The sequence below is a fragment of the Sander vitreus genome, chromosome 7, assembly GCF_031162955.1.
Source record: "Sander vitreus isolate 19-12246 chromosome 7, sanVit1, whole genome shotgun sequence".
Taxonomy (NCBI): Eukaryota; Metazoa; Chordata; class Actinopteri; order Perciformes; family Percidae; genus Sander; species Sander vitreus.
In genome coordinates, this window is record NC_135861.1 from 10,004,723 (window position 1) to 10,027,504 (window position 22,782).

General features: G+C 41.1%; 2 protein-coding genes across 3 annotated transcripts in view; one reads left to right on the forward strand and one right to left on the reverse strand.

Moving 5' to 3' along the window:
* The first annotated feature begins 239 nt into the window (after positions 1-239).
* Positions 240-2,595, forward strand: b3gnt7l (UDP-GlcNAc:betaGal beta-1,3-N-acetylglucosaminyltransferase 7, like). Its single transcript, XM_078254518.1, has one exon. It carries the CDS (start codon positions 536-538, stop codon positions 1,769-1,771), a length of 1,236 nt encoding a protein of 411 aa, XP_078110644.1. The 5' UTR covers positions 240-535; the 3' UTR covers positions 1,772-2,595.
* A 1,551-nt stretch (positions 2,596-4,146) lies between these two features.
* Positions 4,147-22,782, reverse strand: part of cep104 (centrosomal protein 104) — a 47,197-nt gene continuing 28,561 nt past the window's right edge. For both annotated transcript variants that reach the window (XM_078254516.1, XM_078254515.1), the window contains exons 14-22: positions 19,221-19,421; positions 18,277-18,372; positions 17,879-17,960; positions 16,955-17,027; positions 16,574-16,682; positions 16,299-16,437; positions 11,384-11,451; positions 6,527-6,614; positions 4,147-6,122 (exon numbers count right to left, since the gene is read on the reverse strand). In XM_078254516.1, the coding sequence (XP_078110642.1) occupies positions 5,992-6,122; positions 6,527-6,614; positions 11,384-11,451; positions 16,299-16,437; positions 16,574-16,682; positions 16,955-17,027; positions 17,879-17,960; positions 18,277-18,372; positions 19,221-19,421 (987 nt within the window). In that variant the 3' untranslated portion in view covers positions 4,147-5,991. The remainder of the gene's footprint in view (positions 6,123-6,526; positions 6,615-11,383; positions 11,452-16,298; positions 16,438-16,573; positions 16,683-16,954; positions 17,028-17,878; positions 17,961-18,276; positions 18,373-19,220; positions 19,422-22,782) is intronic.

Here is a 22,782-nt window from a genome sequence, read left to right on the forward strand (position 1 = left end):
TATCTTCTAGAATGTAGTCCTTTGTACTCAATTAATAAAATTAGGATTATTGTTTAAATTATATGTATTTTACTTCTGATTATTATAATGTCATTCAATGAAAAGCAATAGATAGCTCAATAGAAAAAGTGTAGCTTGACGCTCGGCACTACAACGTGGTGGACACCTGGTGTGTGTGATGTGAGAAATCTGAAACCTGCTAGTTCTGGATCATTAGGGGGAGGAGATATTTGAGAGTGTATCCTGCAACAGGTCTCCAGTCAGTCCGAGACAGAGGACAGAGAAGCATCCCGAGGACATGTTTGGTATCCTGCATCATTTTATTGCACCAAGAAGCGATGTGTGACTCCACTGAGCGCCGTCATGGGCAAAAGGGGCCCCGGGGTCAGCGCTCTCACGTAGCCGAGGACGCAACCTCTGGTGTCCAAATGAGCAGGGACGGTGGTGATGGACTCCACTCGGGCGCACAGTTGTGAAACACTATGAAGGCAAAGGGTCCAGCATCTCAGGGTCTCTGGGCGCCGCAGTGAGAGCCATGGATCACTGTTTCCGGAGGAAGCGGGTCGGTCTGCTGAAACCCTTGCTGAGCCTGTCTCTAGTCTTTGCCTCTTTTCTCATGATCCACAAGCTGAAACTGGCAGAGAAGGACGGAGTGGGGGTTAAACGTATGAGGGATGCCGTTTGGTGCGACTCCGAGTGTTTCTCATTTAAGAAGAGAGTCGTGAAAAATAGTTTGGGGAGCTCAGAGTCTCCAGTTCTTAGCAACGGACTGGATGCGCAGCGGGTCTCCAACGGGACTCCGGCTTCCTGGGACGCGCAAGTTCTCAACTGCAGTGAGGACGCGTCGGTGAGGACCCAGGACTGGTTTGGGCGCTTGGACCCGAGATTTCACCAGTTTGTTCTGCACAGACACTGCAGGTACTTTCCCATGCTCATCAACCACCCGGAGAAATGCGCGGATGGAGAGGTGCAACTCCTCATGGTGGTCAAGTCAGTTATCGAGCAGCACGACAGGCGGGAGGCTGTGCGTAAAACCTGGGGCAAGGAGCACACGGTGGATGGGAAGAAAATCAAAACTTTATTTCTTTTGGGAAGCCCGGCGACTGGAAAAGACACCAAGAACCTTCAGAAACTGATCGAGTACGAGGACATGATCTATGGGGACATCCTCCAGTGGGACTTCATGGACACTTTCTTTAACCTGACCCTGAAAGAGATCAACTTCCTCAAATGGTTCAACATTTACTGCTCCGGCGTCCAGTTCATATTCAAAGGAGATGATGATGTGTTTGTGAACACGCACAACCTGCTGCAGCTCATCGGCTTCAGAGTGGAGGAGCGCAAAGAGGCCGAGTTATTTGTGGGGGACACCATCTCCAAGGCGATCCCCATCCGAAACCGGCAGAGCAAGTATTACATTCCCAAAGAGTTGTACGATAAGCCATATCCCCCTTATGTCGGAGGTGGGGGGTTTCTGATGTCCTCCCAACTGGCCCGGAGGCTCTTCGTGGTCTCGGAGGACCTGGAGTTGTACCCCATTGACGATGTGTTTTTGGGAATGTGCCTGCAGAAGCTACACTTGGCCCCAGAGATGCACCCGGGCTTCAGGACCTTCGGCATCACCAGACGCAGGGTGAGCCCCATGAACGGCGAGCCATGCTTTTACAAAAGCCTCATCGTGGTGCACAAACTGAGCGCGCAGGAGCTGCTCAGGATGTGGAGCGTGGTGCACAACGAGGATTTGATTTGCGCACAAAGGGTCTCCGTGTGATTGTCACTGTAGGCTATATAAAGGAAAGTAAATTAATTGACAAAAGCTGAACTAAATATACAGAAGACTTGTGTTTTTAATTTATCACACATGATGATTTTTACACATCTTTGCAGAATCTACTGAGTCATGTAGTTCAGGGAGGGAACAAGTATGAAAAACGAAATTCATCAAAACTGTTTTTAACATTCCATTTTCCCTGATAGATTTGATACTATACAGCACATCCAGATATTAACATTTTCTGTATGTCAAATTCTGAACAGGTTGGGTTTCCTCTCCACTAGTCTTACTGATTTACTTTTCCATTGTGTAAAACCACTACAACACAACTCCACAGTGTGCACACATCCCAGGAAGGGTTCTGATTCTTGGTGCCATTTCAGGTTGTACTTTCATCATCTCTATCATCTTAATCTGAGATCTAATGTTGATGTAGAGACATGGTTGTAATGGTTTTAGTGCGTGTTTGTGCAGGCATAAATAGGACTGGACTCTCAAACAGTTGATTTAATTGTTAATTTCTGATTTTAGTGTGATTGTCAAAGTGAACTATATGGACTCCCAGCATGCTTCATTGAATGAATAACTGCATAGTTGAGGGATTATTTTGTAGGGGGGGAGGAATTGTTGAAAAAAAAATTAAACGATTTGATTGTTTTAAGTTAATATATTGTTTTATTCCACCTTTTAATGTTATTTTTTTAAGTGTCAATTCATGTGTGTATGATTTGCAGAGGCCAAAATCCAAAGAAACTAAACGGCTGTAATACTGTATGAATGTATGAAGTGATAATGTAAATAAAACTGGAGCTCTCTGTCAACTTTGTAAATACAGAATGAATGTTGCAGAATTTGATTTATAGACATGTGAACAGCTGGAGAACAGCACATTATTGGGAACGATTTGGAATAAGATGTAAAATAGCACTTAAATGGTATCAGAAAGCTGCAATGTTCAGTTTAATGTGGCTTTATTTAAACAAATACAGATATTTTTGAAAAAAAAATAGCCATTTGATGCCATACTTATTATTAAGAAAATACTGACTACTATGCACATAAAAACATGAAAAACATCCACTGTTGCAACAGTCCTCAATACAGAAGCACATTAAAGCCAACGTGATGGATTGGGAGGTTAAAACTAAATATACTCTCTTATATATCAACTGTCCTGAAGTTGTTTATTCAATATTATAACAGTGTTATCACACAAATCAGTAAAACATTTACCCTACTAATATTACAATTTGAAAAAAAATATTCAAAAAACACCTCAGATATTTTAGCTCTTCTCGGCTCTGGATGAATCCCACATATTTACAATCAACATCATCATAACACTGTGCCGTACAATATAAGTAGTAAAAAGATAGCATTTGTTATAAATCTAGCAAATTGTTGTCAAACTGTAGTTTGTGATTGAACAGTCACCAAGCCACTGAAGTGCTTAAACCGGTCGGTTGGGATCAGCCTCAGTCATATTCAGCAGAAATCAAGTTTAAGAAGAATAGGTGCTACACAACTTCTACTGTATACAGTACATTCCTCTCCATTGTTGCATTTGAATACGTCCGTCTACGTTGACTCTCTCACTGGACTAATAGAGCATATAAAACTGTGCTATCTACTCAAGATTGTCAATAGGCATTAAAGCGTAACTCTCGCCAAAATGCAACCTAGGGTCTTTTTGTGAATGTACCCGAGTCAAACTTTCGTTTAAAAGCATATTAAGGACGGAATCGCCACTTTTAAGATTGACCGTATTTTCGTTTTTGGTCAAATGGCCTTTTGAATGGAAGTGCTAGGGGCACTTTTATGCTAGCCTCAAAATAGCTATTTTTAAAACACTAAGAAGGCTCGACACAACATGAAACTTTGCTTGAAGTATCGCCAGGGGCTCTACACCTTAACCAAAGCATTGACAACATTGTTTGTGTACCCAGAGTTTACTAAAAAGAAAGGTTTTGAGCAACTCACTTTAGCGGTTGTTGTTTACACTAGCCGCCATTTTCCCAGTAAAAAATAGGCGATATCCGAATGCGAATGAACGGACTCCATAGGAGGAAATGTTATTCCTATATGAGGCTCCTTTTTCAACTACAATGTCAATATTGTGTTTCACTAATGACAAAACAATGAATTATCCGTGCATTTATATGGAACTAAGCTTTTGGAGCTTTACATCTTTACTCTCCTCCCTCGACTATTTTTGACTGGCTCGATAGACGGCGACTGGAAGAACAACAGCTACAGTGAGTTGCTCAAAACCTTTCTTTTTAGTAAACTCTGTGTACACAAATAATGTTGTCAATGCTTTCGTTAAGGTGTAGAGCCCCTGGTGATACTTTGAGCAAAGTTTCGTCGTTGTGTCGAGCCTTTTTAGTGTTTTAAAAATAGCTATTTTGAGGCTAGCATAAAAGTGCCCCTAGCACTCCCATTCAAAAGTAGCCTGGCTCCGCCCTCCTACTTACTTCCGCTCAATTTTCATTTCCCTTCAGTACTCCGTCTGGGTTTGAGGGGTATATTCTTGGGTTTTCTCCGGTCAAATATTTGTAGGTCCGATCAGCGAACAGAGGGAGTGGCTGAGAACGATGACGTTGAGAAAGAAATGCACTAGAAAGATGCGAGCGAAGCCATTCGGTCCGTTGTGGCAGCAACGCTGCCGAATATCCAGAAGTTAAAGCCCGAGCAAGAACAATCTTTGCTGAGTTTTGTTGTTGGCCATGATGTTGTGGCCCTCCTCCCCACGGGGTTTGGGAAAAGTTTGATTTTCCAGCTCGCTCAGTTAGTGGTGAAGGAGTTGGCTAGGGCTAACACTAGCGATGCTAATGCTAAATATAAGCCGATAGTTGTTGTCGGTCTCCCCTCTTGTTGCACATGCGCATGGCATACGTCACGACCAAACGTTAGCGGTTGGTTATGGCAGATCCAGAGTGGCTCTGGGCAGATCCAATAGTTTTAAACTTCAACAGAGTACCCGCCTTCAAGGAAGTTAACACTTGTCAATGGAGAGAGGCCAGACTCTCTGTACAAATGAAATGTACCAGAGTCTGGTAGGACCAGGCTAATTCAAAAGGCCATTTGACCGAAAAACGAAAATACGGTAAATCTTAAAAGTGGCGATTCCGTCCTAAATATGCTTTTAAACGAAAGTTTGACTCGGGTACATTCACAAAAACACCCTAGGTTGCATTTTGGCGAGAGTTACGCTTTAAGCAGGAAGATACATTAGGTCCATACTGTACTGAAAACTCAGCATCATCTATTTGGCAAAGTGCTACTTCATTCCTTCAATCTCATTTATATACGACAAGAAATTAAAAGTTAAATGTAAACAGATGGCAAAGCGTGAAGCTGACAGTGAAGCTACACTACACCTTGGCTTTAGGATGCTGGAGTGTTGTCAAGGAAGGAAAGTATTATTCTGGTAACCTCATTCCTCCGCTCCTCACCTTACTGCATCTACAAGGAGAGGAGTGTTTCGGACTATCAGTTTCTGTCACTGTCCACTTGGTAAGATTTAGTGATTGACTACATATTTAATGGTACTACACTAGTTATCCATGGGAAGTGGTCACTTCAATTGTAGTTATATTTATATCCTGGGTTTTACTGAAGAGTTTCTGGTTTAAATATTAAATACAATGCAAAAAAATAAGTTTATTTCTTTTGAAATTTTAATTTTAATAAAATGTTCACAATTATAGCAGCATTGCGTAGCTTGTGTAGAACGGTTAGTTTACTAGCTTTGTCAAGTTGATACAATAACCCTTATGATGTCATAGTGATGTCATCAGGGTCATCTCAGCTTGGGTTCTTACATTCATAAGAGAAAGCCTGCATTGCAAACTGAGGGTGTACCGAGAAGATGCCATTAGGCTTTTTTTTTTTTGTGAGTCAACAAAACGTAATGGAAGTACAATTCCCCACCACGGTGACTCCAAATAGCAGTGATAAATAAAAAACCGAGCCATCCTGTGAGGACATATCATCAAACAGCACACAGTGTCTCAATACGTGGATACAACACCATGCTGTAATGTTTGTACATAAGCTGATAAGACAGGGGTAAAATGTGTTAAACCCTATCAGATGTCTTTTCTAAAAGTTCTGATATGCAGGAACGTGGGTTAAGGAAATATGAGAGTGGGTTGGGGTTACTACAGCGCTGTTTGTTGCTGTTGGGCTCCTCCCCTGGGTGCTTCGAACCACTTTCAGTGCTTCCCTGGTGTATGTCCTCTGGCCAGGGGTGCCAGGGCTGGGATCCGGCTGCCTCGGCCCATGGCTCTGGCTCTGGCCCCGACCGACCAGGCCTGCATCAGCTTGGCTCCACCAACAGCCCTGCCTGCATGCACGCACACGCGCGCACACACACACACACACACACACACAAACAAACACAATTGCATCCTCACAGTAAACCTTTATAGAACTTTAACATACACCCCCCTCTGAACTTGTGAACTCAGTTGACAGATCCTTTACCTAATTAAAAAAAATAATGCCACTATAATACTCCATTACAAGTTAAATTCCTTGATTCAAAATGGACACACTAACACCCACTACACTAGACTCCAAATTAAATATGTCGCTATTTTTATGTGCGTTATTCTGTGCTCTGAGGCAGGTAACCATAGTGGAAAAGCTGCAACATGAAATTTTACCAACAAGCATGGCCACTTTGTATAGCTTTCACACTGAGCGTTAGAGAGGTGGGTGTAAGCAAGGTGTGTATGAATGCTTTACCTTGTGCTGGCTGGGTTCTCTGGGACACCGCAGTCCTTCGTGAGTTTTGTTTACAGCCCTCCCTGCCCATGAGGTGAGCCTTCCAGGCCTATAACAGAGACAAAGTAGCTCAGTGAGTTCGTTCCTCTCCCAGGTTTATCTCTCGATCAGGACAGCCACGGGTGACTGTAGGCCTAGTCAAGGCCCGAATGGCTGCCCTCCCTCCCACTAACACTGCAGTCTTTCATTGGGTCTACGCTCACAGCTCTGGCAGTGAGAGTGTGACTTTCTGTACGTTTTTTTCTTCATTCATTTTTAAGGGTGTGGGCGACTTCATGTTGTGAATCAGATTTTGAATGAGTACACAAATGAGTTGCAACTAAGGTTGAATAAATAGTGTTAATGTAATGTAGGGCATAATCAATATATCTCATATCTTATCCTAAATGGTTTGCAAGGAATACAAATGGTAAAGTACTGTAAACTGTGATATGACTAACAATGTCATATAATTTTTATGTTTAATTATTAATGATGCCAAAATGTTGACAAAGAGAATCACATGTACAGTCAGGTCCATAAATATTGGGACATCGACACAATTCTAATCTTTTTGGCTCTATACACCACCACAATGGAGTTGAAATGAAACGAACAAGATGTGCTTTAACTGCAGACTTTCAGCTTTAATTTGAGGGTATTTACATCCAAATCAGGTGAACGGTGTAGGAATTACAACAGTTTGTATATGTGCCTCCCACTTTTTAAGGGACCAAAAGTAATGGGACAGATTAACAATCATAAATCAAACTTTCACTTTTTAATACTTGGTTGCAAATCCTTTGCATTCAATTACAGCCTGAAGTCTGGAACGCATAGACATCACCAGACGCTGGGTTTCATCCCTGGTGATGCTCTGCCAGGGCTCTACTGCAACTGTCTTCAGTTCCTGCTTGTTCTTGGGGCATTTTCCCTTCAGTTTTGTCTTCAGCAAGTGAAATGCATGCTCAATCGGATTCAGGTCAGGTGATTGGCTTGGCCATTGCGTAACATTCCACTTCTTTCCCTTAAAAAACTCTTTGGTTGCTTTCGCAGTATGCTTCGGGTCATTGTCCATCTGCACTGTGAAGCGCCGTCCAATGAGTTCTGAAGCATTTGGCTGAATATGAGCAGATAATATTGCCCGAAACACTTCAGAATTCATCCTGCTGCTTTTGTCAGCAGTCACATCATCAATAAATACAAGAGAACCAGTTCCATTGGCAGCCATACATGCCCACGCCATGACACTACCACCACCATACTTCACTGATGAGGTGGTATGCTTTGGATCATGAGCAGTTCCTTTCCTTCTCCATACTCTTCTTCCCATCACTCTGGTACAAGTTGACTTTGTCTCATCTGTCCATAGGATGTTGTTCCAGAAATGTGAAGGCTTTTTTTAGATGTTGTTTGGCAAACTCTAATCTGGCCTTCCTGTTTTTTGAGGCTCACCAATGGTTTACATCTTGTAGTGAACCCTCTGTATTCACTCTGGTGAAGTCTTCTCTGATTGTTGACTTTGACACACATACACCTACCTCCTGAGAGTGTTCTTGATCTGGCCAACTGTTGTGAAGGGTGTTTTCTTCACCAGGGAAAGTATTCTTCGGTCATCCACCACAGTTGTTTTCCGTGGTCTTCCGGGTCTTTTGGTGTTGCTGAGCTCACCGGTGCGTTCTTTCTTTTTAAGAATGTTCCAAACAGTTGATTTGGCCACACCTAATGTTTTTTGCTATCTCTCTGATGGGTTTGTTTAGATTTTTCAGCCTAATGATGGCTTGCTTCACTGATAGTGACAGCTCTTTGGATCTCATATTGAGAGTTGACAGCAACAGATTCCAAATGCAAATAGCACACTTGAAATGAACTCTGGACCTTTTATCTGCTCCTTGTAAATGGGATAATGAGGGAATAACACACACCTGGCCATGGAACAGCTGAGCAGCCAATTGTCCCATTACTTTTGGTCCCTTAAAAAGTGGGAGGCACATATACAAACTGTTGTAATTCCTACACCGTTCACCTGATTTGGATGTAAATACCCTCAAATTAAAGTTGAAAGTCTGCAGTTAAAGCACATCTTGTTCGTTTCATTTCAACTCCATTGTGGTGGTGTATAGAGCCAAAAAGATTAGAATTGTGTCGATGTCCCAATATTTATGGACCTGACTGTATGCTAAGCACAGTAACAATGGATACATTATGTCACAGCAGCAACAACACACGTGTAATTAATATAATTAATTAAGCCAGCTACATGTGCCATGCCCAGTATTGTGCATGCTGTATCATGGATTTAGACCTTTAAGCATGATATACATCTGGCCAAACACCCAATGAGTGATGTTACAGCAGGTGTTTTCCATCAGCAACATGAAAGCACCTGCTGTGACATCACTGATTGGTTGTTCAAAGTTTTACTAAATGTACTGTAGACTACTTCTTATAGTTCTTCTTAGATTTATTCCAAACCACTGCCACTGATTGTATTTACTAAACACATAACTTATTGTCATTAAACTGTTTACAAGTATTACATTATTGTTTGGTATGAGTGGGCAAAATAGACCCTTGTTTATATGAAGAAAAAAAAGATTAGAACTTTATTGTTTATTAGGTAGTTTACACTTTCCTTCTGGATTGGCCAATCTGAATTAAGTATTCCATTCTGATTGCACATTTACAAGGCAGAAACAACATACACTATGTTTAAGAGGCATTATGTAATAAATGATGTCTATTAAATGTTCAAGCAACAATTCAAATGGGCGTACTCATTCCAATTACAGGGTCTCAAACAAGTCGTGTTTTGTGATTTTTCGTCAATACCTCCCTGAGTCGGAAGTGCATAATTTGAGAACCTTCTGCCTTCCTTGGATGTGGTAACTGTTTCTCTGGCTACCTCTCCAGAATCAAACACTGATCCCCCCCCCTCCAATTACCCAGGGTCACCACGGTTAGCAAAGAAGTAATGATTTGAATGAGACGTGATCTCATCAGTGATTGGTAGGGATTGTAATAACACTGATGGAAACCATCTTCTCCTACAAGACCCCACCCAACATGTCAAACTGAAGACCAATTAAGATTCTTGTATTAAGAGTTTTGTCCGGGAGTTTCATTTCCAATGTGCTGCTGCAAACTAGGACAGGCAGGGTCAGGACAGGTGCTGGTCAGACTGATTCTCGTAGCTCTTGTGGCTCCTTGAAAGACTTGCATGATTCATTAGACTCCACAATGACAGAAACGTAACGGAAGACAAACGAAAGGCTACACTGTTGTTACATCTTTTAGTGGGTCAGAGAATCTTGTATGCTGCATATCCATGTTAAACTTCTCTATCACACAGTAAGTGGACAGACACAAATAATTAGTAATGGATGAGCAGCTTCAAGGGTGCTGAAATATGAGCACTGTTTACTTATGGAACATAAGAACAAACTTATTTCCCTGTGGTTGTAGTTGTGTAATATTCAACATTGAGGTTACAATCAGTGTACGCTACTATCGTTTGAGTGACCCATTTTGATAAGATTTCCTCATTGATACCTGATATCTGTTGATTAATATTGAAATACCAGTAAATCTTCAACGGCAAACCTTCCCTTTCATAGATCAAACATTGCCCACATAATACATAGCAGGGAGCCACATCAGCAGTAAAACTACCACTACTGATAGAATCCAAGGACACAACAAGGAAATAATGAACTTTTGTCCAGGGTTTATAATTAGCATCAAAAGAACTACGTTATCCTAAACCACCCTGACAAAAATAAAAAAGATTTAGGGAAAGCACGGCTATCACAAATATATATATATCAAAATATATATATCAACAGCTAATCAGGACATTTTTGTCTTAACTTATCCTCAAACTTATTGGAATGTGAAGAATGTGATGGTATCCACTTCATCTTTAACCTGACTCCGCCAGATGGATTGCTTCGCATTTGCTCGGCATATCCATCTGGGAACTTTCCGTTGGAGAACTTTTGGGAAGGGGCGAAAATACTGGTTAGCTGATTGGATAAACCATCTGTCTATCACCACCTATGTTGGTGATAGAAAACATCTTTTCCTCAGAGAAAAGCCTCCAGTGCCGTTTTTTGCTCTTCTTTCAATGAAGGAATACTTTCTAATTTGGATAAAACTTGCACGATAGCTACGCTCATCTCATCCGTGGAAGCCGCAATGTTGTTTAGACTGAACAGTCGCTTCTCGTTGCGTCACACCTAAACCCGCCTCAAAACCAACGCTGATTGGTCGGTCGTTTGGCGATCGCCTCCAAATTTTCTCTGTCTCAAGATGCCAGACTGATCTGCGAGTGGAAAACTGGAGCTTGCGAGATCAGGACGGTCTCACGAGGCTACTTCATCTTGAGACAAATGAAAAAGCCCATTAAGAACAAAGTCTTTGCCTCCTTTGAAGTCTTTAAAGGCCAACAATAGCAGGGTTTTACCTCAACACCTGTTTGCTCCACAAGCCTAATATTACATGCTTTTCGAGTTTCTTTGTTGATGTAAAAGAGGGAATATGGAAAAAAGCTCACTGAGTGAAGTTAAGGCCCAAGTTCTGTGAAAACCATTATTACCTTTGATTTAGCAAAGAAACAATTAGCATTAAATAGCATAGCACGTCTGGTTTGCAAAAACAGATTCTGCTGCAAAAGTCTTGTTTTTGTTCAAGTTAGAAAGCGACATACAAGTTCCACTTCACACCTATTTGTTGCTTACCCACATGCTTTACATCAATTCATAATTTTCTATGATCAAGCTTTTGCTTCACAAGAAAACACTGGCACAGTTTATGTAACTTGCATGTACATAATCTCACCTTCTCTCCAGGCATGAAGTTGTTGTGACACAAAGGACAGTGGTTGGAGCCTTTACCCGAGATAGAGGCTGAAACAGAAACATGACACCTTTAAAAGGGATACGTTGCCGATATTCAACCAACTTTGCAACATAATAATGTTGGTAGTATTTGTAAATTAACTACGGTAAACTTTCCTTCATTTTAGCAGTGCCCAGATTTCCTACTCAGGCCAGGAGAAAAACCTCCAAGTGATGCGTTTGACGCAAAACGTGTCACTTGGAGGGTTTGCTGCTGGTCCTAGGCCTGTCGCTTGAACTACACACTTACGACACAAAGATTATAGAAGCAGATCAAGAGAGACAGCTGCCCCTCTCTTTCTCAACGTCAGACTAAACTCTGATTAAACTGCAAAACAAGTCAGTGCTGATCAAACCAAGATTCTGTTACTGTATTGACTATTTCTCACCTAAAATGTTTTCAGAAGAATATTTTAGGGCACTGTTTGGCTGAAATATGAGTAAGTGGGCGTGGGCACCATACTGTTCTCTGTATTGCAAAAACAGAGGCTGAACAACTCAGATGAAACTGTAACACTAGACAGTGCTGATCAAGTACAAACCAAGATAACCAAGATAATGTTACTGCATTGCCTAATGCTCGCCTAAAATGTTTTTTTAGAAACATATTTCAGCTTACCATTTAGCTGTTATACGGAATCGTTTGTTACCAGCAGACCACCATTCTGTGTCAATACTGACGAGCTTGACGAGCTTGCATTACGTCACCCCCCCAGCGGGAGCGTTTATTGGTTAGATGCGTTGCAGTGCATTCTGGTAGTTTGAGCGAAATGGAATATCACAGCTCCTTTTCTCTGTTTTCACAAATGTTTGCGCCATTTGTTGTTTGTTAACTCACTCATAACCAACAGGGGTAAGAGAGACTTATTTATAGAGACATATGGCTGGTGATAGATGTAGTGTAAGGCTCAGTTACAATAATGTGTACGCTCCAGTTACAATAAACTGTACCTTCCAATTGGGAAAAAAACAACCACCCAGAAGATCCATTCAGATAATAGCTTGGTATTTTACTGAAGATTGACTGAAACCGACACTATGGAAAAAGTACTGACTTTTGATTTATTGAAGGCTCTGTGTAGCATTGTGAGCATTGAGCATATTTTTCATGTTTTCTAAGAGCTTTAAATGTGGCCACATATGCGCTGTACTTGTCAGGGGATGACTATTCAATAAATTGAACCAAATATATTAAAAGAGATGGACATCTCAGCTACACTAGGGGCTAAACCAAGATCAGCTTAAGAAATCCAGGCTGGGGAGAATCAAGCAAAATACATGAGCAGAAGTATGTTTATCAGCCTAAAGTTGGTTAATCAATGTTTCAGGAAATGGATTTTGTAATGGATTTAATGGTTAATCTAATTGAGGAAATGATGTTTTCCTGTGTGCTCTGTAAGATAATGAAGGAAAGCTTTAAAGTAGAGGTGAATTAGAAAGAATTCAAATTGCTCTGACAAACATTGTCAGATGTTGATGAGATACATTTCCTATAATTCCTATAATGAGTTTATTGTTTCAAGTCAGATCAGCATCTGCTGTGTTGGTAGACCATACATGGAATCAAAGAGAAGGCACAGCCAGAACCAAGGCACAGAGATAGTGTTGGGCTGGTGCTAACAAGTGTAAGTGGGTTAATAGTGCGTTTCATTTGTACTCGGAAGTCGGATTTTCCAAGGTCAAAGTCGGAAACACGCCCCCTGACCTCAGATTTCTGTGCTCGGAACTCGGACAACGTCAGAGTACCCCAAGCTCAAAATCCAACATGGCTGACCCGTACATCAACGTAACGTATTAGCACTTCTGTCTAATTTGTGTCTCACTAAATCAGTCCAACTTCTATCTGTGGACATGTTATGCTGTTTTTGTGCATACAAACAGCGTAACAACATGTAATGCGTTGTTATCAACTGGTATTGCTAACAATGGCTAACCTGGCTAGAGCTAACCCCACAATGAAAAATCCAACTTGTAAATGGAAAGATTTCATCTTGGGTGTAACGTCATTCCCAGCTCCGGCTTCTGAGTTCTGAGGTAAATAGAACGCACTATTAGACCTAAGAATAGGGATTTCTAAACAGCCACATATCATTCTGAAAGTTGAAGTTGATGAATTACGAACCATCTTGACAGAGCTGAACTTTCTAGGGAATGGAGAGCCGCAGGGTCAGGAAAGGAGGAAGCTTTCATTGTATCTGTGCCACACCATACACTTTTATATGACCTATGTAAACTATTCTCTAAACTGCTCAACAAAAGACCTGTCCAGTCCTAAGACCGGCTACACACCAGAGTGCGGATCGGGCCGCATTTTTCTGTCCGAGCCCGGCCCGCGTCCGACAGGCATTAAGATATTTATGTCCGAGCCCGGCCCGAGCCCGCTTTTATTAAGCAACTGTAGGAAGGCATTCGGAAATGTCAACAGATGAGCGCATCAGCGCACACGGGGCAACAAGCGCACGTTAACACAGGCGCGCACCTACATAATAAGCTTTTTTAAATTTAAAATGTTCAATGTCTTATCATGCTGATGTGACCGAGCCCGACCCGAACCCGAACATCATTTCTAAATATCTGTCCTAACCCGGCCCAGAATAACATATAAACATCTTTTCCTATTCTATTTTGAATGGAAACGCTTCCAACATGCTTGCGTGTCGCGTGAAAAATACGCGTCGGCCCTATTTCTAGCATGCACGCGTTTTCGGCACAGCTCGAGTCGTGCCTGAGACGTGCGTGTCACGCAGGCAGCGTGCGAGCTCTAACCTGTTAAAGTGGCCCTATTATGCTCATTTTCAGGTTCATAATTGTAATTTGTTTGACATTGTATCAGAATAGGTTTACATGGTTTAATTTTCAAAAAACACCATATTGTTGTTGTACTGCACATTGCTGCAGATCCTCTTTTCACCCAGTGTCAGGTCTCTGTTTTAGCTACAGAGTGAGACCACTCAACTTCTGTAAGATCTTTGTTGTCAGTCGCACATGTGCAGTAGCTAGGTAAGGATTACATGAGCTAGCTAGCTGTTTCTGCAACTTTGGCCTGTACAAGTCAGGATTAACTGGGAGACTTCTTCTAAATGAGGGCACACTTCCAACTTTGTGTGGAATACCTGCAGAGCAGGGACATGTAAGTAGTTCTATACAATTTATTTTGTAGATTAGGGTGAATTTGTGTGTGTTGTAGCAGTGTTTTGCCATTGAGAACGAGCTAGTATGCTAAAGGTTAGCCCCCTAGGCCCCTTGTCTCGGCTAGTTACGTAGAAAGCCGTGCAGATTTTGACCAGCTCACCCGGAGACTGAAGGCAGGACACATTCAGAAACCCGTATCTCACTCAAAACGTGGATGTTTTTTTTTCAAAGTTTGTATGCGTGTGGAAGCACCAGAGACACAAAATAACACCCCAAATCCCAGAAAAAGTGATTTTTTTCATAATATGGGCACTTTAAGAGCCAAGATTTTTTGTCCTGCTGTATTGTCCTTAAATTGGGGGATTACATGCCACAAGCCCTACACTGGGTGGAAGCTTAGTGAAGTAACTACTTGTGAGGCTAGTTAGTGATCTAACCGGTAACCTGTCCGTTTATATTTCGGCTCCCATGTTAAAGTGCCCATATTATGAAAAAATCACTTTTTCTGGGATTTGGGGTGTTATTTTGTGTCTCTGGTGCTTCCACACTCAGCTACACTAGGGGCTAAACCAAGGTCAGTTTAAGAACTCCAGGCTGGGGAGAATCAAGGTAAAAACCAGGAAGCAAAATACATGAGCAGAAGTATGTTTATCTGCCTAAAGTTGGTTAATCAATGTTTCAGGAAATGTGTATTTCTATAATGGATTTAATGGTTGTGTGCTCTGTAAGAGAATGAATATAGTGAAAAAAAAATCACTTTTTCTCGTCAAGTTATTTTGTGTCTCTGGTGCTTCCACACGCATACAAACTTTGAAAATTCCATGCTGTTTTGAGTGAGATACGGGTTTCTGAATATGTCCTGCCTTCAGTCTCCGGGTGAGCTGGTCAAAATCTGCACGGCTTTCTACATAACTAGCTGAGACGAGGGGCCTAGGGGGCTAACCCTTAGCATGCTAGCTCATTCTCAATGGCAAAACACTGCTAGAACACACACAAATTCACCCTAATCTACAAAATAAATTGTATAGAACTACTTACATGTCCCTGCTCTGCAGGTATTCCACACAAAGTTGGAAGTGTGCCCTCATTTAGAAGAAGTCTCCCAGTTAATCCTGCCTTGTACAGGCCAAAGTTGCAGAAACAGCTAGCTAGCTCATGTAATCCTTACCTAGCTACTGCACATGTGCGACTGACAACAAAGATCTTACAGAAGTTGAGTGGTCTCACTCTGTAGCTAAAACAGAGACCTGACACAGGGTGAAAAGAGGATCTGCAGCAATGTGCAGTACAACAAAAATATGGTGTTTTTTGAAAATTAAACCATGTAAACCTATTCTGATACAATGTCAAATTACAATTATGAACCTGAAAATGAGCATAATATGGCCATTTTAACAGTCTAACATACAGCTCTCTCTCTCTTCTCTTAATGTAGGCTACATTGATGTAACCCCCACGCCAAAACAAGCAAGATGTGCAGTGCAGGCTTAACAGAGCATCACCAATGAAGATACCAAGTTTCTGCTTCACTCAGTCATTTACAGGCCTCATATTTCAATATGACGCCTTTATGTTACTCACACTGTCACCATCCAATAAAGACAAACAGTTATAAAAGAAAAAAAGAAAAAACACCATATTCAACCAAACAATCAGGATTTCCATCACATAAGGTGTTTTCAGATATTTTTCAATTGCGTAATAGAGTGAGACTGAGAACTCACAGTTGCAGGCGGGACCGTGGAGATGGCGAGTCAGATCTTCAGTGGGCACGGCCTCTGAGCAGCGTGGGCACTGGCTGAACCTGGACCTGCTTTCACATTCACCCAGTAGGTGCTCCGTGAGGCTGGCTATCTCGACTACCTGTGAACACAATGCAGAGCTGTACGCAAAAGTCTTCAAGCTTTATTTCTTAGGTGGTGATTAAACAGCCAGGCAGGTGTCTGTCTTTCAAGAGGACTTAAAAAATGCTGACACTTTTGAAAATGTAAAGCTCTACCTGTCTACATTCATCGCAGCGTTTCAGCATAGGACAGTGTTTCCAGTAGTGAAGGTCCAATCCATCCTCTGTGAATGACTCGTCCTTTTTACCGCAGAATATACACAAGCTGAAAGATCAGATGAGGCTGCAGATCAGATCAGATGTCCCTTCGAACCACTGACCTGTGTACTGGTACACTAATGACTTTAATAAACAATACACTAAATGAAAGTTAAACAAACACTGCAGCTGTAAAAATAATTGAATGTGTGAAAACTGCACAGAAAACACTAAACCTTTGAAATTGGGACCAGGCGTATATGCTATATGTATTGTTTATTGCATCTTTATATTATTTTTTATTTTTTAAATGTCACCATTGAGTTAATAGTCACTTACTTGTCCAGATAGTTGTTAGATTTTTGGACGTCAATACTGTCCGTTATCTTGTTCTGCGGCACTTTTGTGACAGCTGGAAATTAAGAAGACAGTATCTGTTACTTGTCATGACTGCACTAATTGGAGGCCACCCTTTCGAGCATCACCCCAATGAGATCCAGCTCTCTATAACGGAAAGAATTAACACTGACTTCACAAAAGTTAAACACGACGTAAAGATGCAGTGGACTTATGCCAGTGTTGTAGGGTGTATCATTTTGTTAACAGAGCTCTGTATATGTACGCTTTGATAGCTGGGTAATAGGTCATAATATTTCAGTCAGATTCAATTACAATTACAGTTATAGGCAGGGAAATGTACTTATACCTTGTTGCTATGGTTGCCGTTACATGGTTACCGATTGTGTTATGCCTGCACTCTAATTCCGAAATGACTGGTGTGAATGACATTGTCGTGTGTCATGCTTTGTTTATTGTTTTCATATGGAGCTGTTGTTTCTGTTATCGACATGGTAAGACAAGCACCACACCTTTCCAAGTGGTTATACTCTTGAGAGCACTGTTGCTGGGCAACTGAAACCAAAAGTCGACGCTGTAAGGCACCTTATCCCCTTTGAAAAAAAGCATTTCAATGCCATGCTGAAGAAACAAAAGAATGAGAACAAAAGTGTCTAACTACCATGGGGTCCGCCATTTATGTCACAAGTTGTGACCTCAGAGGTGCCTTCAAATTTCCAATTGCATGTAAACAGGTCACTTTTTTGTTGTTGCCATAAAGCAATATCTCCTTGTGCTTTAAAGCAATCAAAATCAGACCTGGTGGTATACATTATCTAAGGATGTTTAACTCTTTAACTTTAAGAATATCTTTAATGTGATGAGATGCTTTTGTCTGCTTCTTTCTTGTTAAACATGTGGACGTACTTGTTTTGCCAGCTTGTTGGGAGTCAACTTTCAGAGCTTCTTTCTTGGAAATGTGTCCTTTGGTGCTTTCATTTCCTCTCTCCTTCACAAGCACACAGAGAAGTTTGAACAGATGTCAAAAAGCACAGGTCCAAAAATAGATGCTTTTACACAAGGAAAGCTCTACACAACTCTAAAAGTAACTTCAGACATAAGACGTGTAAGTTGTGGATAATTGGTGGAACTCCTCTTCATAAGACTCTTAAAGAGATATAATGTACCAATGTTGTTATCTGCTCATTTAAAGTTTCTGACAAACTATGGAATTCTACCAAGTCTGCTTGGAGTCATAAATACAAATTAGCAGCCATTACAAGAAGTGATGTAATATGATATAATATGATGACAACTTCACCTACTGTGATCTCTTTTAAGGCAGCCAGCTGCTCCTGAAGAGAGTGGATCTCCTCCTTCTCTTTTTGCCCATCCGGCTGACCACCTCCCTTCTTTAGAGTCTGGGTGAAAAGTGACATGCCATCAGCATCAGTCAGTTGTTTGGTTTAATTTTCCTCTGTGTTCCTTTCTTCTCTTTTCCTCCTGCTAATACCATGTCAGGAACACATCTTTCTTTTCTTCTTTAAAAGTTGAACAGCTTAAAGCTTGGCAGACTCTTAGGGCCACTATGTAATAGGAAGGCTAGGTCTTTAGTCATGCCAGTAAGAAATTAAACTTGGTCAGTGTGTGAGTCACAAACGTTACAGTAAAGTAATATCACACCATGTTAGCTTTGGAACACAAGCTGACTTGTTTACTGGCTGTTTGTGGTTTCAGCGAACAGCTATCCGTTTAATCATTTTGTGTTGATATTTAAAGTCAGTCAAGTCTGTTGCTACTGCAATATTACACATAGTTCAGCTGGTGATGACATGAAGGATTTGAAAGTACTGCAACACTATATCTACATTCCACCTTGTCATGGATCATTTGATTACCAAATGTGTAGGGTTAAGGAAGCAGCGGAGGCAGTTGGCTGCAACATGAAACTTTATTACTGTCAGCTTAGAAAAAAAATAAAAAGACATGACACCATGCAGTCCCTCCTTAAAAGAGAGCTCCCATCTGTCTGACAGTTTCCCTGTCCGTCTACCAGCTGCTCCTCACTGACTACAATCTGTCTGAGAAGAACGTTAACAGTGGTGAACACACCCTCGGCCTGGCCGGTTGATGTAAATAGTTTTAACACAGCGAATATAGACACCCGTATAATTTTTTTATAATGGAAAAAGGAGATTTCTTTTCTTCTCCAAATTCTTCTGTTATTTCTTTGTTCGTTATAGTAAAGATGTTAAGTAACACTTCTTGCCTGAGTGTCCACCAGCTTTCCATCAATCTTGGCAAAGCCATCAAAGAGGGTTTTGTAGAGAAAGTTCTTCCGCGCAGCAGCGTCGTTGGGTGGAAGGTAGCGGAGAACAGCAGCTCTGTGCTGCTGGTACATGGACAATATGACGCGCACTGCCAGCTCTCGCACCTCTGGTGTATTGTGCTCCAAAGCTGCTGTACAGAACTGACAGAGGAAAACAGTGCTTTCTATTGACATGTGAACATTGAACAAGAATTTTGATTGACTGGATGTTACTGTTCTAACATATACGTTTTTTTGTTTTTGACTTGAAACTAATTTCAGAACTGCAAGTAAGATTTAATTTCGGATGATATACAATAGAAGAAGAAAAAAACTTTTACATACCTAGAAATTGACCTGTGGGCTAGGTTGTTAAAATTGGTGATCATAAACCTGAGCGGATCACCATCAGTACATGCACTTAAAGTAACTGCGTTTAGCTTTCTGCAGTGACCTGATTTCATGAACGGCATGCATGGTAGAAACCAGGTTTCTGTAATCGGGGTAAGGGATTAAGGAAACCAGATTTCCCCAGGCTGAAATCCTTTGGCCATGAAAACATAACCAGGTTTCTCATCTACTTTTTACCAAGGATGAAAAAGACTTTCAGACTATTTTACTGCAAAGCAGCGGAATAAAAGGAAAGATCACTGCATGTAGTCAAAATGTATTTCACTCAAAGCCTGACCCAAACTAACACAAATAGCCTCTGTAAGTCTAAATAAGTTCCCAGCACTGAAGATCTGACTATAAAACTCACATGCATGTTAAAGACATAATCAGTATTCAGGTTACTACAGTGCAAGTAAACCCTTTGTCAGATGTCCTGTATAACCGGATTTGAGTTTGACTCAGTTTTGAAAGTGATAATGGGTTTTCACGTCATGTAGTATAAATTTACTCAAATCAGGTTATACAAGAAATCTGAAGGGTTTATATGCACTGTAGTAATCTTACCAGATGACAATAATAGTAAGTCAGTAGTCAGATTTCCTTACCCATACATACCCTGCATGGGAATAATAGTCAAATGTTTAATGCTGGAAACCAACTTTATTAGACATTTTTCTACATCCTTTATTAAACTTTGAGCAACTTGTTGGAACACTCAAAACAGTTTTTTTGTCTATTACTTTATGTGAATTTTTGTCATCTTTATAGTGCTTTTAGATGTTCTAATGCATTTCTTGCATAAGCCAGTTCAAGTTGCCTCTGTGTTTGAAGGTTGCCATACAATTAAACTTGCCTTGCCGAGTCTCTCATTTCTCTGTGTTACCCCTTCCCCTACCCCTTCGTCTTACCCCTTGCCCTTGTCCCTCGAAACCGAGTGGTAAGGGCTAGGGGTGAAAACACCCCTATGAAATGAGAGACCACTTGCTTACGGTTACGTCATCATACATCGTCGCTAGCTGGCTGCCATTGAGTCCATTCAAGGCTAGTCAGAGAGATACGGGACTGTTGTGCAAATCAGCAATGTAACGTAAACTAGTGATTTTTTCAAATGTTTCAATTAAGAACATGGTTGCAAATATATATGTACAGGACTGTGTAGAGCACAAAAAAAGAATGTCGTAATTTTTAAAGCAATTATTTAAGCCGAAAATACTTACATTTATGAAACGATGGGTACCCCTTGGTTTCAAATAAGCTCGTGAAAATGCTTGGTTTTAAGGGGTATCTACCCCTTCCCCTTAGCCTTAGCCCTCGATCAAAACGAGAATTGGGATAGCCCTTACCCTCACGTGAATGTGCAAAACTAAGGGGAAGGAGTAAGACAGAGAATTGGAATTCAGCATTATTTCCAGTATGCTGAGGAAACAATTCAGGCCACAGAACATATTCAGTGCTTGCTCTTTACAAATAAAAGTCAACGTTTTATGAAGCAATATTTGCAGTCTAGTTTCATGTGCAAAACAGCAACATTCATGACGTAAAAAGAGCCTATTATCCGACATAATCTGTGTGTCGAGAGTCGCAACACAATGGCAATCCCGCCAGAGGAGAACATTAACATCCAGAAGTAAACTGTGTACAAAGGCCACCCATCCCTCATTCAACCGGCTCAGGGACAGCTTGCCATTATTCTCTGTTGTCTCTGCTGACTGCTTCTCATTTTAATTACAGGAAATTCAATCACCCCCTTTTTTCACTCTGGCTCCCGCCTCAGAGCTGATCACCCAGGTAACAGCAGGGGGAAAAGGAAAAAATGCTCAAAATAAAAAAAAAAAGCTGTCAAGAGGGCTAGTCACAAGATCTAAAAGAGGCAGAAAACAGTAGAGGTTTTAGCTGTGAATTTAAGGATTCGGTTATTTACCAAGTTTCTTGAGTGTATAAAAGATATATACTGTGCCTGTGGGTTTTACTACCACCAAACCAAAGGCATAATTATTACATACACATACACATATTGGTGGGGTTAAATCTGTGTAGATGTGCATACATTTTTGTATGTATGTTGTTTTTTGAAGGGAAGATTTGATTGTAAGCTCTCCTTCTCTATCACCACCTTCACTGGCACATGTTGATGCTTGGTGTGTCTATCTCTATGGAATAGGGAATAACAGTCCTATATATCTATATATTTATCTATAGTTTATTGTTGTTTACTGTTTGTAAAAAATATTTAGCTAAAAGTTTATTGTTATTGTAATTCTTATACTGTATTTTTTCTATACTGTATTTTTTATACCTCTTTATTTAAAGAGTGTTTTGTAAGCTGCTAAAATCTGCTGCTGGAAATCTAATTTCCTTGCGGGAGTCATCCCAAAAGGATCAATAAAGAGAAGTCTAAGTCTAGAGGAATATTTTCTTTCTCTACTCACACACACACATACAGTTAAGCAGTTAAGACGTTTTGCCCCGGGTGAGGTGCTTTGTGTGTCCTGAGGACGAGGACATCTATGTGTAATGGGTCAGCACAATAAAGTTTACTGCAGGAACCTAGTAGCTACCTTCTGTAGTTTTTTATTTAAAAGATATTTTGATTGTTGCTTGTTGTGGCTTACCAGGTATCTCAACAAATCATCAAAGGCAAGTCAATTATTTCACAATCTATTCATTATTGAAACTAAGTTTCAGTCTAAACCTGGTGTCTCTTACATGTTTCAATCAGGAGAAAAATACAGGCAGACAGAATAAAGCACAGCCATCCTGTCATGTCTCAATCCAGACTGGAAATGTTTCCCAGGCAAATATGGGAGGCAGCCAACACAAAGGGGACAGGCGCTGAGCAAGCACGCACAAACATGCAAACACAGGCCACCCAATGCCACCTGTGTGGATTTGGCTTCAAAAGGCGGAGAAACTCAGAGGACAAACCTAACAATTTGCTCTCGCTGATAAAAGATGTGCAGAGTCAAGAGGAGTGCTGAGTGAAGGGGGATGGGTGGAGGGCCAGTCGTAAACTAGAGAGTGGAGGACAGGGCGGCTTGTTGTCCTGCCCGGCCTGGTCAACAGATGGATAGTTTGCACGTAGATATTAGGTCACTGCTGGAAACCAGAGGAGTGCAGGGGACATAAAGTG

Excerpts from the sequence above, each read along its gene's own strand:
- b3gnt7l (XM_078254518.1), top strand. The coding sequence starts at position 536 with ATGGATCACTGTTTCCGGAGGAAGCGGGTCGGTCTGCTGAAACCCTTG.